General features: G+C 32.7%; 1 protein-coding gene across 1 annotated transcript; it reads left to right on the top strand.

Annotated features, from left to right (window-relative positions):
* Positions 1-3146: 3146 nt before the first annotated feature.
* On the top strand, positions 3147-20166 carry LOC119833765. The gene is made up of 12 exons (XM_038357936.1): positions 3147-3571; positions 3806-3882; positions 3957-5711; positions 5924-6015; positions 6078-6135; positions 7110-7305; positions 8624-8800; positions 9397-9514; positions 15511-15723; positions 17876-17971; positions 18717-18928; positions 19599-20166. The coding sequence occupies exons 1-12, from the start codon at positions 3201-3203 to the stop codon at positions 19798-19800; spliced, it is 3567 nt and encodes a 1188-aa protein (XP_038213864.1). The 5' UTR covers positions 3147-3200; the 3' UTR covers positions 19801-20166.
* Positions 20167-20278: the final 112 nt, after the last annotated feature.

Here is a 20278-nt window from a genome sequence, read left to right as displayed (position 1 = left end):
TTATGTGTACTGCAAGCGTTTTAATTTCCAAACTGCATTTTAGTTGCAATTGTTATTACTAATTGTATATATATGTTTATGCAAATAAATAATTTAAAATAAAAGATAACATGTCATATGATATGTTGTCATATGGTGATATAATTGATTAATGAGTCAAGTTCCAAATGTGCTTACTTTTTGGAATTCTTTGTTCAAATGGTGTCTATGAACTCATATTATGTAGAAATAGATAGGTTCCCATAAATACTGTTGATGTAATACTGCCATAAAAAAGATTTTGTTTTATATAGGAAAAAATATGTTCCATGAGCTTATTTGTTGCCGTAATTAAAGATTCCATGCTGCTATTAAATTACTTAATGGACCATTAACTAGCCTAACAGATGTTATATAATTTATGTTGAAATGTAAGTAATAGTTTTCACTTTTCAGGCAATGCATGAAAGTATTTACCTACAATGAGAAAACTGTGCAATACAAATATAACACCAATAATAGCCAATTTCAAAACAATTGCGTAAATTACTGTATAGCAAATTTTTTTTTCTGGGAAAATCATAATTGATGTTTGTTATTTCTTTATTTTCACATTTATTTCGTTATGGCATAAAGTATATTTTAAATTGTATTTTTCTTAGGTTATTACTTATACATTCTTAAGAGATATATTATTGCCATTCTATGACATTTGATATTTATCAGATCATAGCAAGTTATGCAATATTTTATATTATTTTTTTATGTTTGTTTGGTTTAATATAACTGAAAAAAGTTGTAAAAACTGTTATTTAATTTTATAAGTATTTTATTTAGATTGTGTTGAGGGATTTTTTGTGAATTTAAGGCTCCATATTACGTGTTCTGTGATGATGAATTCTCTATACATAGTTTAAATTTATATGTTAAAACATTTGACTTAAATATAGGGGGTTATAATTTATAAGAATTATCTTTTGTAGTTTCAACATCAAAATTAATGTTAACTTGTAAAATGCGATATTCATATTAGTTGAAAGACTAATGTATTTACATACATATTGTTCCTAAATAGGCCTGTTTGTGGTGGTTCCTCTTTTTGCTTTTAAATATTGCAAGTTGAATTGTGCAATTGTTAAAATAACAAATAGGTTCTACCCCACATCTATACATATAAATTGTTGATTAAATATTTCAGCATAAGGTATGAAATTTCAGTTATTTTGTAGCATGCAAGTGCTCACTTCCAATAGATAAGCGATGTCTACATAGTATTATCACAGTCTAATAATCCATACAGTTGTTCACAAAGACGCTTAGACGCGGGTAGAACGAGTGTACTACTGAATACTTCTCTTTATACTGTGCTAATACTATATCATGCTTTGTTTTTACATTGTCTAAACCAACAAGGAACGTGAAATCTAGTGTTATAAGAATTCTTCTGATTCAAAATGTGATATCGTATTTATTGCAATTTTTATTACAAGTGTCAATTGTCATTAAATTTAATCACAGTAAATAATATACGAACAGTCAGGCAGAATACTACGGTTATATACGGTTTTTTATTTTTCGTAAATTTATAATTATAAAAATTATAAGTACATCAATTCAGCAATTGTTCTGTTTATAAAATATGTATTTTATTTACTGTGATATCATAGTCTTCAGTACCGAATCATGTAATTGTTTAAAAGATTCAGTAGCGATTCTATTCAAGAGCTACTGAATCGGTGGTTCTAGGCGCCGGATCGTAAGGGGCGCTAAAATGCATGCCGCAATGGATGTTCATAGATCTTGTTTCAACAGAAAATTCATTAAATTGAAATAACAATACTGGGAAGGCGTAAAAAATATGATAATTTTTTTTTTTCATAAATATGATATGAATGCCTCGATCATAGAGGATCACTTTTCGTATCGTATTTACTTTCGAATCCCTAAATTCGGACTACTTTTTGGCACCAAAATTTTCTTCACAATATTATCTTGCTTTAAGTATAATTGGCGGTGTATATGACTTAATTACTAAAATGGTTTAAATATTATGTAGAAATCACAATGTGTTAATGAAAATTTGCCAAAGGTTCATGATCTTTGTCTTGTAGTTATAAAATTGTTTTTTTTTTTCTTGATAACTATTGCATTCTGGTATGTGTCAAGTGTACATTACTTACTACAGGAATTGTATTTCAATAAATATAGGCTTTAAGTGTACAAATTAAAAATTATTTCATTTTATCATATACTATTTCTTGTTACGACTCATAATATTGTGCTTTATAGTGCACCAAGTCATACAGAAATGAATTCTATAAATGAACTCTATAAAAGCACGTCAGGCGGTCTTATCGCTAAGGTAGCGATCTCTACCTGACGACCGATAGGCCGATCGTAGTTCACACTACAAAATGTGTACTGTCAAAAGTAAATAGTTTACATTACGTTTACAAACAGTTTTTAGTGGCTCAGAATTTAAATAAAATGCAATAATGATTGCTTTGAGATAGCATTAATTATCCCGATTTACTTGACTTTACGAAACCTATAAATATTCTGCTGTTCTGATGTGAATCTGAATTACATTTTAGTTCCATTAATACCTATGGGTTTAATAGTTTTTAGAAAACTTTAGCTTTAACCTATAGTTTTATAGAATAAAAAAAAACTTATGTTACATTTGAATTTCTGAGAGATTAGATGTATCAGATATGTGAGTCGATTTATAGATATATATCTAACACGTTGAACACATTATCAAAAATTAACCAGAAATGCTGGGTTTTGATTAATTTTACGAAATTATTGCCTATTTTTATGTTCCGAAATTTTGTGTTTGATTGTTTAAACATCATCAAAACTGTCCCACTAAATAACACCCAATTTAACTTAAAAGGCCAGTTTATAAAAGAAATCATTCGTGTTTAAGACTGATTGTGGTATATTAATCCAATTAAATCTTTTTTGAATACGATAAGCCTGAAATTGTGAAGTAAACAAATAAATGCCATGGGATTTGCTAATAAAATATAATATTCGATATTTTTTATGTTGGCAATAAAATTTAAATTTCTGTCACTCTTCCGTCATCAGTCAAACTTTATTTGAAGGTGTCAAAGTCAAACGTATTTTTGAATTTAAAAAGATATATATTCGACTTGAAAAATATGAATACTCTAATAAGCTATACTGAAATTATTTAACCACTTGAAACAAACATGAGACGAACATATAAATCTAAAAAGGAAACTGGACTGGATCCTAGAGATGTGAAGCAAATTGTTGATGCAAAGAGCTCTATATTTGATGCGTTCTACATTGAAAACATTAAACAGGCTAAACGCGAACTTTCTTGTTTAGGAGCATCTAACCAATTTGCAGCATCAAATAGAGTACGCAAGAAAAAATATGTGAAAAGATTAAAAGAACCGGAAATTCTTAGAGAGTCTACGTCGAGATCCACATACTTAACTCCGGATAAATCCTTAAGAGTAAATAAACCCGAAGATTTGTTCGATCAGCTGCTTCGTTCATCCCCATCGAATAATTCACCTATTTTTAAATGTACACCTAAAGACAACAACCCAAAGTAAGTGGCAATTAAATACAATAATATTATTTTAACTTTTCGGTGTCAAATTCACTCCATACTACGTTTGTTTTGTTAGGAAATAAGAAAAAAATGTTTTGTTTGCTACTGTAAGATTGGATTGTTCTCATTTAAACTAACAAAATAAATAATGAAATGTTTAATTTACTAACAAAATGATATTATGTTACACTTGTTATATACATTATTATTATTATGATTTTAAATTTAAAGGGAGAAGAGGTCATATTATAAAAAAAGAAAACAAAAAAATATTAAGAAAGTGAATTATTCCAGCTCTGATACTTCAGGTAAGTAATAAATTGATTTTGTCCAATTATTACTTTATGTTTAATGACTTATTAAATTTATGTTTTATTTTTAGATTCAAGTAAAGAAAATAATGATTTCAATCAATCTGATATTAAATCACATAAATTGCAAATAGAGAAAGAGTTTAATAGTTCCAAAAGTTACAATGACTCAATTGAAAATATTGATGAAAATCTGTCATTGTTCAATAACCCTGACTTTGAAAAGGGCAAATTCTTATCACTCACACCTAACAGAAAATTAAGCCAAATAAGAAGCTCAGAAGTGGGTACATCATCACCATTATGTAGTACACCATTCCATGAAAAATATAGAGGACAATCTATTTACAAATATTCACCTATCACTATAAACTCAAACCATAATTTAACAAACATAATAGAAAACCGAACCAGTGAAGTTTATGATAAGGGAGAACAAAATAATGGATCTACTCCAGTAAGGAATGTCAATTTAGAAAAAAATGCAGCATTTGATGGTTTCAAACATATAAAATCTGATTATCCTTGTATTACTGTAATAGATTTTTCGAATAATTATTGCAAAAATGGTACCCTTGAAGATGATGCACATATTACAAAGTCTGAAGAAGATGAGATTAATGCTAACAGCAACTTATTAGAAACATCACAAAAAGAAGACTTAAGTGACATCCTAAAAATCTCAGAAGTTGATAAATTTCTTGGATTCTCAAATGTGAATAAGACTGCTGAAATGGATGTTTTAAATAAATATAAGGAATTAAATAATCAACTCACTATGAACTGTTCTATGACTTATACTGATGATGAATTACCTAGTACACCTTTCTTGGGTTTCACAAATGATAAACAAAGTTTTATAAATGAAATGGAAACAACTATGTCCAATAGTGATTTGAATAATTCACAAAAAATGGAATCTGGTTCTCTTTATGATACATGCAGTGAAAATGAGTCAATAGAGAATAATACCGTAACAAATAAAGAACCAATTGTTAAAATTCAAAGACTGAGTCAATCTATTCTTCAGAAGTACTTATATAAAAAGCATGCTTCTGATGCCGAGTCCAATTTAAATGATAGCAATTCTACTGATGATTACACCAGTTTTGCTTCAGACAAATCAAATAAATCATCTGTAATAAATGAAGATATGGATGATGATTCTGTTGAGTCTTCATTGGACAACTGCACAGGTTCAAAAAATCGAGATTCACAAACATCTTCAGATTCGGAGGATATGAATAATGCAACTGTCAATTTTGTTACAACTAGAAGAAGAAATGAAATTACAAATGATTCATTTTTCTTTACACAAGATAATTCAATAAGCAGTATTAATAGTTTAGGTGTAGATGCAATCATGGAGGTGACATTAGCAGATAAGATGGAACAGGTTACAGTGGATGTAAACAATACAATGAGTGAAAAGACCACTGACACAATGACTGAAACATTGAGTTCTAATGATGATGAACCTGATAGAAGTAATACATTAAAAAAAACACCAAAATTACTACAATCACCACAACCATTAATCACTCTGAGGAAGAGTCATAGACCAGTAACTAATTGTAGATCTTCAATAATGACAAGACAAAGCGTAAGACTGACTAGCAATACTACTCTTAATACTAGTGAAATAAAACATCCCATAGTGTTACAGCCAGGGAAAAAATGGCAAAGATCATTAAGTATTTATAGAAGAATGACAACAATGGTGGATGGTACAGATTACTCAATGCTTGATATTGAATCATTGGAAAATAAGGGAAGGAAATATAGGCAGAGTGTAATAGCTACAATTGAACTGCAAGACTTAAATGGTAAGACGTTTGAAGCATATGTTTCAACAATATTGACAATATAAAAACTGCATGCAATCTATTTATTTAAAAAGTAATGAAAGACAAATCAATTTGACACCAACAGCAAAAGTTGCAGTGTAATGTCAGGTCTAGAATTATTTGTAAAATGAAAATTAAATGAAATTTATTGATTTAAATATACTAAGTATTTATTATTGTTTATTTTACAGCTTCACTTAACAATGAATCCATTAAAAGTCGCAGAAGTACTTTTGTTTCAAAGCCTATCAGGTCAACAATTAAATTAGTAAGTTATTTTTATGTCCTAATTTAAAATCATGAAACAATTTACAATTTTTTTGTTAAATATATCACATTTTCTAGGATTCTAATGAATCACGATCCAGCATTTGTTCTTCGGCTGCCATTGATGATTCAAAAGGTAAATATTTGTAATTTAAATACATAATAATTTACCTAAACTGTATTTTGCCAAGTTTAAATACTGTCGGTTATTTAATTTTAAAGATGATACAAATAATTTATTCGTATTTTATAGCTAGTAACACTGAAAGGTTCATAATTTTTAATCTGTAATTAAACCGAATGCCTAAGATTGCCATCTAATTCTATTTCAATATAAATGAGCAAAACTTCGTTGATATCGGATGTTTGTAAGAAAATTAAATTAATCGTGTATGTTCTTCTTTTGAATATTATTAATATTATTGAAAAACTATATACTATAGTAACATGCTATTACATACTTATTTCTATATGTGTTATTACCTATTAACTATTAAATTTATATTATCATAATATGTAGAACGCAAAGTTTTAACATGATGGTTCTTTTCTTATTTATTACAAATAATGGTCCATCCTCAGTTTCATTCGCTTGTATTTTGGGGAAAATATAAATACGGTCATGGCAACACCAGCGTGAGTTGTGAGCTCATCTCTTCACTCCTCTCGTCACGTTTACGTATTTCATACGTTAACGTTACAATTAATTAAAAATCGCGGAAGCGGACGCAAGCTTCTTGTGTTGTTAAATTTTTTATTTTTATTGTTTTAAAAGAACGTTGTACTACGTTGAAAGTGAATATTTGCGACTGTATTATTATATAATACAAGGACAAAATACTTTGTGCTAAGTTATTTTGACTGTGGACTATTTGACTGCCATACATTATCCCTAACGGGATAATAGCTTGGTTCTACGCCTTTGTTCAACAAAAAGTGTCCAAAGCCAAGTGCATGCATCTTTCCCTGCAATACTCAGGTGAGTTTGTGGAGAAATATATTTGGGCCATCTTTGTGTTGTTTTCTACGTAATTGTTAGTCACGGGGAAAGTTGTCATTCACTTCCTTGTATGTGTCACGACGCGATCTCGAAATGTCTCGTGTTTTCAGGATATTTGTCCGAGGATTGTGATGATACGGTTGTCGACTTATCAAAGCTCTCGCTCGGTGACTCGGAGGACGAAGTCACTGTGTTAGAAAATTTTCATGAAACGTCAAGCCGTCCGAGTACTGCAGCGCGTGATTACGTCTTACGACTGTGCAACCAGACAGATGCGCTGTTGTTTGATGAATGCTATCCAGATACGTGAGTGCATTAATCGTGCTATTTGTTTTATATTGCGTCCAATTAACACACAACACATGTTCATACAAACAAATGCTTTGTAGGTCATGTAAATAACAAAATGGAGGCAATCGAAACTATTGTTTGGTATTGTCAATAAATGCCATGTGCTTGGGCTTTTTTTTTTATTTAGCTACCTACATTTAACAAACAATTTTAAATTTTTTAAATGGAGGTTATTTACGATTTTTAGATATAACCTCTATTTGAAGGTGATCATTATACTTATTATTTTAAATTAAATAATTAGTTAATTATAAAATGACGTTAAAATGGTACATAATAGGTTGTCATAAATTATTGTGGAATCATTAAAACTAGGTTACTAATGTGTGGTTAAAAAACCATGTTAAAAATGAAAGTAATAATGTTCAATTAAACTTTCATAATTTAATGAATGAGATATCATCTAAAATAAATTTACATAATAACTTTTTCTACTGTTCACTATGGGTGTTTATCTAACAACTGTATTTGTAATGCTGTACAGCATAACATGTACATATATTCTGCTAGTATGTAGGTAGATAGTGGCTTATGCATTTATTCATTATTCATCATAATTGTATTAATCATGTCATATTTTAACTGCCTGACATTAAGTATTATATTTTATGATACAAGTGTTTGCTGGCACGCATCGCTTTGCTTGTTTAGTTCTGGGCCATAATCAATATGTTATCATATAAACTATGATAAGTAATTAACTGTGGATAAATCGCAAGTCCTTAAACTGAATCGAATCCTTAAACTGTTTTGTAATAGATTGTATGGCTACAGAACATTGATATATTAATTGATACATAAATTTTCTAACATTCACTTCCATATTCATCATCATCATCATCCCATATGTGTCCCCACTGCTGGCACACAGGCCTCTTATGAGAGTTTAGGTCATATTGCACCACGCTGGTCAAGTGCGGGTTGACAGATGTCATATGTTGAACTTTTGATTCTTGGACATGCCAGTTTCCTCACAATGTTTTTCCTTCACTGTTTTAAGCAGTGGTGATGTTATCCACATGTGCAGATAAATTGGAAAATCTTTTTATTTCCTGCACACTCACCCGGTCTCAAACCCCAACTTATTGATTTGAAGTCTGAGGTTCTCACTACTGAGCCTCCACTGCTATGTATCCATATTCACCAGTAGTAATTTGAATGAAATTTTAGATTGTAAAGTATTTAATTTTGTTCTGTGTTTTCAATGTTATTTCAAAACAAGCAGATGGTTGTGCATTATATTGTAATGTGTAAATATTGTTTCTGATTGCAGAGCTCTAAAGAACTGCCGCAAGATCGGCGAGGGCGTGTACGGCGAGGTGTATCTGTGGCGCGCGGGCGACGGGCGCGCGCGCGTGCTCAAGGTGATACCCGTGAACGGGGACACGCTGGTCAACGGGGAGCGGCAGAAGGACTATGGGCAGATTGTGTCCGAGATTGTGATTGCTATGTGAGTGTGTATAGGGTTGATAATTGTTCCTCTCTCTGTATGTCAAACTCCTCGCTGATGTGGGTTGTGTGATTATTCTGGAGGCTTGTTTTTCTGGTTGGTTCGCGCCAATTTTACCGATCTTCTGCTGTGTGGATGGCTTCTGCTACACTAATTATTACAGAGATGTTTACCTAGTCCGTCCAGTGCATTGGACTGCAAACTTGGGCCCTTTTTCATTCTATTCTGCTGGTGATGGGGAATTTCTCAATGGCTCGTCATATGGGGGATGATTAAGTTTTGATTTTGGGCATTTTGTTTTTAATCTTATATAATTTTGATGTGATATATTAAGAGGGCCAATTGATTTTAGTAATTTTTTTTTGTACAAAAATCGGGGAAACTGAGATGGTGGTTCACCTGATGGTAAGCCGATGACTACCACCCATGAACATTCGCAGAGTTGGTAATGAATTGGGTAGGGTGAGGAAAAGGAAATGGACCTCCGGCTCACCCACTCTGTGTCACTAAATACAATAGTATGCTGTTATAATAATAATGTACAATAAGTCGTTTACATAAGTTATTTTCTAAATTATAATTGTTATAATTTTTAGGGAATTGAGCGCTCTGGGCGCTCCGATACCAGATATAGAGAGTCACTTTAATGAAGGGAAGAGCCCTGAGACATTGGATTTACATTCTGTAGAGAATGCAACTGATGCATTCAATAAGGTATGCAAACTATTTAATTATAGGAGAATATATAAAGAATTGCTCATTATGCTGATTTTTTTGTACTTGTTTGCTTTATATACAACAATTTATTATATATCACGTGTTTGGAAACAAATAATCATTAAATATTATTAACTTTCGAGGACTTAATTGTATTGTTAGCGAAAATTCGTTCTCCTGTGGGATAATCTTCTCTGCCTTTTAATAGTTTTCGGTAATTCAGTTATAGTTATTGGAAATTCAGTTTTCGGTAAATGCATTTAAGATTTGATTTAGATTACTACAAATGGCCAGTTGTGAATAACAGATATAATGTTTATGAGCCGAACTAATATTTGTTATCTAACAACATTCGCAATTGATATATATTTTTTTAACCCTGAGCTAAAATTTACAAGGTTACCAGTAGAAAAAAATGTTTCCACCGTATTATAGACTTTCTGATCTAGATGGAAATTGTTTGTCTTTCCAACTGAATCCGCAAAAACGAAAGTTTCAAACGAAACAATTTGACCGTCTTTTTTTTTTGTTTGTTTTTCTTATTCAATAACTGGGCGAAACCAACTGATGGCGGTGATTCTTTTTGTGTTTGATAGGGGCTTGTTTTCATTTTGTCTCATTGTAGAAATTGAAGTGATACCTCCACCCCCCATAATGAATCTTATCTCATCATACCTAAGTTTATATATGTACATAAACAAATCGCTGATATTAATTATGATTCCTAAACAATACAATCGCAGTTTGATGATAATTAATCGATGCAAATATTATTGTGTTTTAATTATATTACGACTAATTCAATACCAGGAAGTAATTACTAACGGTATTTACCGTTATATATTATCATTTGATAATATTGAATTTGCAATATTACATCGCGGCGTTTTATCAATAACAATGAATTAGTCATAGTATTCAGGTCATTTCAAATCAATACGTATGTACGAGTACAATTTAAACGCGGATTAAAGTTAGTTATAATATATAAATATTAAATAGTTGCTATGCCCTTGGGTTTGTTCGCAAATAGGTCGATAAACGACGAATATCTGTCTTTTGGAAAATGCAGAATGGAAAGTAGCCAAAAAGAAAATCAATTAAAACTCGATCGTCCAATCGAAAGTATTAAGGAAACTCAAATAAAATTACGGATAAACAGACAAATTTATATCTTACGTACTAGAAGTAACCCGGCTAAGGCTTTTCTGATTTAATCTTATAATATAGGAGTATGAAAAATAGATTTTGGCCGATTCCTTAACCTACTCAATATGCAAGAATTTCACGAGAATCGGTCCAGCCGTTGCGGAGGTGTATGGATTAGTTCTCGAGAATTTTATATATATAGATAGAGTTTATGTAAACATCTAAGCCCATATTAAAATATATTTTTAACTTGATATCTATGCTAGATGATACATTAATATTCCGAGTCTAGGCACTTTAGATTATTCATTTATCGATGGAGCAATCCATATATGACAGTCCCTCAACAACTGAGGTGAAAGTATTAGCAATATAATGAATGATACATATATAGTAACCTATATGGTTAGCTAATATGTACTATGATTATATTATCAATCGAGGCAAGTTTTCGTTCAAAATACTTAGATTCGATTTAAAAAATTACTGATTCTGTAAACAGTTTATTACTATTTAGCTTATAGCGTCCAAGGATTATTTCAAACTAGCTGCGCCCCGCGGTTTCACCCGCGTAAGTCCGTATCCCGTAGGAGTATCGGGATAAAAAGTTGCCTATATGTTATTCCAGTTGTCCAGCTATCTACGTACCAAATTTCATTCGGTTCAGTAGTTTTTGCGGAAAAAGAGCAACAAACACACACACACATCCTTACAAATTTTCGCATTTATAATATTAGTAGAATAGTAGGATTAGTAGGAAGGATAGGATAGGATAGGATTGGATTATAGTGTGATATTATTACTAGTTATATATTGAAAATGCATGACCATAACCATACGTTGGAACGTATATAACAACAGCTCCTTTATCGAGGCTTATATATTAATATTAATTCATCGTACACATTTCGAAGACGTCTGCCGATAGATAGCGCGAGATAATAATTATATGCACACGTGATTCTATCGCTATATTGCTATCTGTATACTTTGAAACGTGTTCGTATACGATATTTGCGTTTTGGTTTTTACGTCTATATCGTCGTAATTAATAACGGATGTAAATCTCTCTAAATGTATAAAATCTTCGTTCCTATAACCCGCCGCCGACTGGATCGATTCTCATAAAACTTTGTCTGCATATTGGGTAGGTATGAGAATCGTCCTACATCTATTTTTCATACCTTTAAATGATAAGTGTAAGACAGTATAGTATAGCCTTTGTCGGAATCAGCTAGTTTTAAATATAATACAGATATAGAATATCCTACTTATATTATAAATGCGAAAGTTTGTAAGGATGTGTGTGTGTTTGTTGCTCTTTCACGCAAAAACCACTGAACCGACTGCAATAAAATTTGGTACGTAGACATCTGGACAACTTGAATAACACATAGGCAACTTTTTATCTCGATATTCCTACGGGATACGGACTTACGCGGATGAAACCGCGGGGCGCAGCTAGTAACCTATATATTCATATTGTGATGGCGTAAGAGTACTAATGTTCGAACATTAATATCGCAAATACAATAAACAGAATCAATCTCGATAACAGTACTTTAAACTATGCGTCACGACCTCGACAATAAATCGCGAATAAATTTATCTAGATATTTTTGTATTTCTTTATATACGTATACGTACGCGTGTGTGAAATTTTATTTTGCATTGATTAACCTTGGCAAATGATAACTGTATATTTACCGCTGATGTGGGAATTTCAAATGTATAAGGTTTTATACTTCAACGTTATTGAATGATGTATGTACATAATTTTATTAAAAACTTGCTGTCCCGGCGAACTTCGCAACGCCATAGAATATTGTTTCGATATATTTTCCGTATCGTTCTCACCTTTTAAACCTTCCCTAGACCTCCTCGGACATATCAAGACCAAAATAAGATAAATCCGTTCAGCCGATCTCGAGTTTTAGCGAGACTAACGGATAGCAATTGATTTTTATATATAAGACTAGCTGCTCCCCGCGGTTTCACCCGCGTAAATCCGTATCCCGTAGGAATATCGGGATAAAAAATAGATGTTGGCCGATTCTCATAGATACCGGATAAGCACAAAAAATTTCATCAAAATCGCTGAAGCCGTTTCGGAGGAGTATGGCAACGAAAACTGTGACACGAGAATTTTATATATTAGAAGATATATGCGTTTTTAAACAGTGGTTGGCAATGATGTGTATAATTAAATGTTAAATACATATACCGCATAGTTTAAGACATATATTAATAGTCAGCTTTTGCCCGGGGCTTCGCTCACGTAGTCAAAGGAAATTTCCTCGGGAACGACATGTTTCGCCGGGATAAAAGGACACTATCACTGTCTAGCCTCCTAACTGTCTCCAAAGAACATACACGTTTACGTATTTTTAGTATCAAGAAGGATATTGAAGGAAACCGATTCCGATCTCAATGAATCCCATTCACAGCGATGTCTCGCGATGCCTTGAACAATGATAAGGGAAATGGGCCAGACTGATTACCGTGATATCAATGCTGTACTGTTTTCTGTTTATTCTTGTTTGTTCTGATAACGTGTTTGCGTTTGTTCGCCAATATGATATGAGTAATTTGCATTATTTGAATGGAATTTGTTACGCGTGTAGGTAGAGGTAGAGGTTTTTTTGACATTGACGATTTCTCGTTTTTGATGGAGGATAGAGTTGTCCTTCAGTTTCTTTGATAAATTTTGTTTGTAGTTGTAGGAGTTGATATTAAAGTTGTAAAATTGCTGTATGCTATATTATTGTGATGATAATGTTATTTAGTTTAGTGATTGAGTTTATAACGGACGCGAATTTAAATTCAAATATTCAAGTATTGCAAAATCGTCATGGGGAAAACACACACATCTGTAAAATTAAAACGTATCCCCACTAGCATTTATTATGTCTTCAATTATGTCATAAATATACCATATAGATAACACAAACAACTTTCGCTAAATGAATGCATGTTCACATAAATTATTAGATGACCCTGTCACACAGTAATTAGCCAATGATAACGTTTAACATAAAACATTGGACCCAATTCCTCAATGTATATAGAGGTCTATATAAATATAGTATATGTAAGACGTCCACCTCGATACAAGCTATATTCATTCGACCTAACAAAAATCCCAAGGCATAATAATTACTAGTACTCAAGGTGTTTTCTAAGGTTCCCAACTATACCCGTAACAACGATGTTATACTGCATTTAACTATATCATAGGCAAAGGCTGTTGTTAAATCTGTAAACTGTTTTCAGCATCGAATTGCTTAACACAATAAAAAAAAAACAAAAATATTACTAAATTTATCATTTAAATGAAAAACTCTGACAATAATATTTTTAAATTTTCTAAATAACTATCAATATCTTATATCAATATCTATCTTCTTACTTGATGCTGTTTTTTATAAAGAATTCTTGTTAAAAAAAAAATTGATAACCCTATAACATGTAACTCAAATGACACATAAGCGCGATCGAATTTCCCACTACGCAGAGTTGTATAATAATCTGTGACTCAGTGGTGATTCAGGTTTCTAACAGCTGTGGAAATGTTGCCGATCCATGGTTCGTTCTATTGACGTAATAAATGTGTGTCAATTGTGTTGGTGATTTGGCGCGAATCGCTGTGATTGTTTTTAATTTTGTCAGATCAAAGAGTTTCATAGGTATTTACATGTATTATTATTTGAGAATGGTTGACATTGATAGTGTTGTATATTTGTTTTTAATTATTTTCACTGATGTTGGCATATGTGCAAAATACAGCATTTCTCTGATTCGCCTAAATTTAAACTATATAGAGTCAATTAATATAGCTATAAATATATTAGTTTTATATAAGCACGCATACGTTATGACACGAGAAATCAATGTGTTGTTAATATTTTTTCTTAATCTGGGCTATTGCAGAATCATTCATAACCGATCTCAACTTTCTACGCGCAAATGCGATTACCAAAAATATACTCGATAAATTTTCTCTAATTTGCTTAAAACATCTCAAAATGTTTTAATATTTTGGCATAATATGCACTTTTACGTTTTTCTGTTATAAATGGCATTCAAATTTCCACTACAAGTAGTATATTGGTTTGTGTGTGTGAGACGTGAGCACGTGTTAAATAGATTGCACGTGTAACAAGCTCTCATTGTATTAGGGGAAACGTTAACACTGCAGTAAACATGTGTTAAATTATATAATTCCAATGACGCGCTCGCACGGACTCCACGCACGTAATACTTGCCTATCGAGCATAATGCCCGGAAAAAAGAGCCCATACGAAACAAATCTTTTTTAACACGCCTTTATAGCTTCACCTGTGTGTTTGTATGTAACTGACTTTTTTAGACGTGATTTTGAGCCACTGTAAACGGGTGGATCTCATTCTAATTTCGTACTTTACAATATTTCCTACTATATTCACATATCTATACACATCTACAATAATGTCACACGTATTTTATAATGATAAGGATCGCTAGGAAAAAATAATTTCCTACGTATACTCTGTACTCGTATATGAGCAAGTTGGACTATTTAGTTGATTCTATCATAAATACGTCATCGTTACTTTCATCAACCTTTTAATATCTACTACTGTACATAGGCGTCTCCCACCCAGCCACGCCACTGAGCCCACTCATAAACCGTGTTATTTATTAACAACGGTCTGTCGTTTGCTGCGGTTTTGCAAAAAGACGCTCGACGGGTTCGATTCCCGCCTCGTGATGATTTTTTTTTCTATTCTTTAAAAATTTCTCAGTAATAAAGCATTTCAATGCTATGAAAATGAAAATTGAAACGTGTACATCGTTGGGAGCAGGTGCTAGCCGCGCGCCTAGTGTACGGGCCGTACCCGGCGCGGCTGCTGGACCTGTGGGAGCTGTACGACGAGTGCAGCGGCTCGGAGAACGACAGCCCGGCCGCGCTGCCGCCGCGCCAGCACTTCCTGGTGCTGGAGCTCGCCAACGCGGGCCGCGACCTCGAGGGCTACCAGTTCCACAACGCCGAGCAGGCGTACGCGCTCTATAAGCAGGTTGGTGACCCCTTTTTTGGGATTTTTTTTTTTTTTTTAATAATAAGTGTGGATGAAAAACCTAGTTTAACTTGTATAGGGCCAATCAGGGCACAAATTACCCTGATGAATAGGGGTGATTGGAAAAGTATCCTATTATAATATATATTTGTATTCTGTAATTGCAAAGCGTCTGAAAAAACTTTAATGAAAGTAATTTCCATAGTATTTTCTGAAAAAAAAAATATTGTCATAAGGAAAAGTAGTTTTTTTATCAGAGACAAAAGTTTATTAAGAATTGCTTACAATTACCCGGATTGACTGTAATCGTTGTGTGTTAATATTGTTTTTTGTAGCTGTATTTTTTTTTGTTGTATGTATGTTTAGGGTTGAAGTGAAGTGTTGAGCGGTTGGTTAGTAGCAGTTTGAAACAAAAGTAATTCGAATCGAATGAAAAAACCTAAATAAAATCACCTAGTTTAAAGTGTTTTAATGTACACTTATCAACATAGTATCAACAATACTTCCACCCTTCATATATGTACATACTCTTGAATATTTTTTTTTGTTTTATATCCCATCTGATTCCATAAACTGTATATGGACGCATGTGTTTTTGTTTAACATATTGTATAAATAAGGCCATGCATTTTCACCTGCGGTCATTTATTAAAAACTGAATTCATTTGATTGCCACACTTTTCATGGAATATTATATAAATAACTATTGTGCAAATATTTTCCATGAATGTACCCGAAACGGTCATAATTCAATATTGAAATTAAACGAATCGTCTTTTTTTTCCCAATAACTTATGACTTGCCAGTAGTAGGAGTCGGGTCTTTATAACATAAGTGTCATAGAACAGTTTTGTTCTAAAATGCTTTAATGAATAAAATTTTTTGACATTCATATTATAGAAAACGTTTATATGAACTTAAAATTTATTATAAGACCGCAAATATATAATTATTACAAGACATAAAGACTATTCTAGACAGTATATACGATAAATATTGATTTGTCTAATGTCTATTATCTGTGTAAACTAAATTTGCCATAAACAATAAAGCTAAGCCAAGTTACTGACGTATTTCGCTGTAAACATTGGTGTATGTTGATGCGCCATCTCACGATGATGTGACGACTGTTATATTATTATTATTGGATTGTTCCAATAATATAATAGATAGATAATTTGCCAGGAAGTACCTACGTCAATTGAGTGACATTATTTGTTGAATTGTTGAATTGATTTCTGTGATTTAAGAAATATTGCATTGGTTGTTCATAATTTACATTGAAATTTAATTAAGAATAATAAAAAAGCTGCATTCAAGGATTTTTATATATAAATATTTTTTTGTTTGTTTTTATTTTTATTTTAACCTAACTTTTTCTTGTTATTGTTTTTTTTTTCAGCATTTTATCGCATGCCCTGTTAAGTGACACTGGTGGACGGTGAGTGAATCTCTAGTTCAAGTATTCAATTTGCATCTTGACTAGATTTTCACTTATCCTTCAAACTTGTCGCCGCTTCTTTTGATGTTACGAGAGTGCTGTGTGATTTTTTACTTGTTTTTTATTTTTTATTTTTCATTTTGCATGTATTAGTGTTTTGTTCTCTTTCTTACCTTGTAAAAAGTTTCGTCTCTGATTTTAATGTGTTTTTTTATACGTGTCGCCAAAGTGTATCGACCTTAACAAACAAAATTGTTTGTAGTGTAAACAAAACAATGTGTGAGTCAGATGATAATAATCAGAAACAAGTTCAATGGTCCGTACGTGTCATAGACAATGTGGAATTATTTTTGGTTATATGTAAATATTTTTGCCCTTTCAAATATTACATTTTGAAAATTTTATATTCGATTTGGCAGTTTTTTTTTTACATAAATATAAAACATAAATTGAAATTAATGTTAAGTTCCTGAATCAATGTTAATATTACTTTAACAAAAAAATTAACCCTTCATTTGTCAGAAATAGAAGAAATTCAAATCGGACACATGCACTTGCAAGGCACCAAGGAAACAGTCAATTAAAATTAACATATTTTCTTAAATGTATGCTATGCCATTTTATGTATATCTATATATTTTTTAATGATGCCACATTGTATATTATGTTGTAATGTTTATCTTAATTTAGTATTGTATTTGCACACAACAGATTGCGTTCGCCTTGGCTGTAGCGGAGGAGGCTTTGGAGTTTGAGCATCGCGATCTCCACTGGGGCAACGTGCTCATTGCACCCACCGATCAGAAGGTATGTGGGACACGTCATTGAAATACTGAATAATATATACACAACTGTTCGAATTTGTAAACGACATGTAGTGAGAGAATGGGCATGTCCAAGAATCATGTGCGGCGACATGTATGGGTTGATAATGGTGTTAATCTCTATACTCTAAAGTCTAAACGTTGGCAGAAGTTGTTGTGCGTTGGACCTTGTTCGCGTTAAAGGTGTGAGAGATTGTCAACGCGCAAAACGGAATGGACTGGGATTGCCAATCCATTCCTATCCAGATGTACCTGATTCCGGCTCCTACATTCGCTTTAAAAAACACTATATCTCTCGTATTTCACGCCCGTCTTCTGTGGGGGTGCGAAAAATCAGCCGGTGCGAGCTGGCCCGATTCGCACCACAGTAAACATACACCTTACCCGTTACGAGATGGCCCAATTCGCCCTACAATTCTACTAATCCTACTTATATTATAAATGCGAAAGTTTGTAAGGATGTGTGTGTGTGTGTAAGTTACGCTTTCACGCAAATACTACTGAACCGGCTGATATGAAATTTGGTACGTAGATAGCTGGACAACTTGAATAAGATATAGGCAACTATTATCCTGATATTCCTACGGGATACGGAGACACGCGGATGAAACCGCAGGGTGCAGCTACTATGACGTACTGTTACGACGAATGAATGAACGAATGACTGAACGAATGACTGAATGACTGAATTATGACATATTAATAATATAATTGGCACCCGTGCGCAGTACGTGACGTTCGTGGTGCGCGGGCGCGCGCGGCGCGTGGCGGCGTGCGGCGTGCGCGCGACGCTCATCGACTACTCGCTGTCGCGCGCGCGGGTGGCGCGGGGGGCGCGGGCGGCGCCGCTCTACTGCGACCTCGCCGACGACGAGGCGCTGTTCGACGCGCTCGGCGACTACCAGTTCGACGTGTACCGGCTCATGCGGGAGAGACTCGGGTGCGTGTCCCGGAGTGGGATAATGATCCCGCTGTTCTTTTTTTTTTTAGAAAAAAATAAAAAAAAATTGAAAAAAAAAGGGGAGGTTAGGTTAGTTTAGGTAATAAGGGCGAAAAACAAAAAAGACATGCGTTGTCGTTAGGTTAGTTTCGAACGAAAGTCCAATGGGTTAGATTAGATTTGCAATGATAAAAAATATTGTTTAAAATAACTAAAAAACACACCTTAAAGATAGAATCAAATAAATTATCTCATCAGGATATATATAGTAAGGAAGTTATTTAATCTCGACGAACTTTGTATCCTACAAGGTTCGTCGAGATTAAATTTACAATTACATAAACTCTTCAAATTATTGTATTGTCACCAATCCCTAATAAATGTGCAAATAAATCTGTTTGTTGTAAGTGGATCAAAATCAAATCTAAAGATTCTTACATGCTAACTCCATGCAGGTGAAGCTTAAAATCAAACAATTTGATTGAGATGAAGATAATTGAGCCTAGGTTGAGTTCAAGTTTTGTCAAGTGGGCTTAATAGTATCAATAAAATTTTTGTTCCTTTATGATATCCCTTGTAGATAATTATTTCATAAAACTGAATATGTCTTAAGAAATATAATGGAAAGTGTGTCATAAACAATTTTACTCATTTTTTTTTTAAATTTCAGTAACGATTGGAAGAGCTACGACCCGTTCACAAACATACTGTGGCTGCATTACACTGCTGATAAAATGATAACAGCCCTCCGCTACACACGGACCAACACCAAGATTCACAAGCACTATATCGCGAAATTGAAGGACGTGAAGAATAGAATACTGCAGTACGGCTCGGCCGCTGAATTCGTGATCACAGACAACGAAATATAATTAATTAATTGATAAAAATAATAATAACAAAATTCTATAATTAATGCTACACGCAACGTACTCGACGATACCAAACGTAAAAAAGTATGATCATTTCAAACTATTTGAATTTGAATTTGTACCCGTAATATCATATAACTCGTATATTTTTTATACTTCAATATGGATATCTTTTGCGATTGTTATAAATTAGAATCTGAACAATTTAATTATAATGTAAATAATAGTGGTTTTGATAAATTCGTGAATGTAGTGAACGCTGAAGGAATTATTTACAATGTTGTTTCATTAGTACAATGTCAGCTGAAGGGTGCTTTTGGTGGCAAAGTGCCTTTCCCATTAAATAAATTCATATATTACATTCTATTTGCTTGTTTTATTTAGTTGCTCAGAAAACCCCCTAATTTTTGGTCATTGTTTATCATTTTAGCACATTATCGTAGCTGGAATTATATCCATACTAATAAATAAAATTGGA

This window comes from Zerene cesonia, chromosome 18, assembly GCF_012273895.1.
Source record: "Zerene cesonia ecotype Mississippi chromosome 18, Zerene_cesonia_1.1, whole genome shotgun sequence".
Taxonomy (NCBI): domain Eukaryota; kingdom Metazoa; phylum Arthropoda; class Insecta; order Lepidoptera; family Pieridae; genus Zerene; species Zerene cesonia.
The sequence above is the reverse complement of the archived record's forward strand: the minus strand, read 5'-3'. Positions and strand labels throughout refer to the sequence as shown.

Coding starts and splice junctions, on each gene's coding strand:
- LOC119833765 (XM_038357936.1), top strand. CDS start 3,201: ATGAGACGAACATATAAATCTAAAAAGGAAACTGGACTGGATCCTAGA. Junction 5,712..5,923: donor TGAACTGCAAGACTTAAATG/GTAAGACGTTTG, acceptor TTTATTTTACAG/CTTCACTTAACAATGAATCC. Junction 15,724..17,875: donor CGTACGCGCTCTATAAGCAG/GTTGGTGACCCC, acceptor TGCACACAACAG/ATTGCGTTCGCCTTGGCTGT.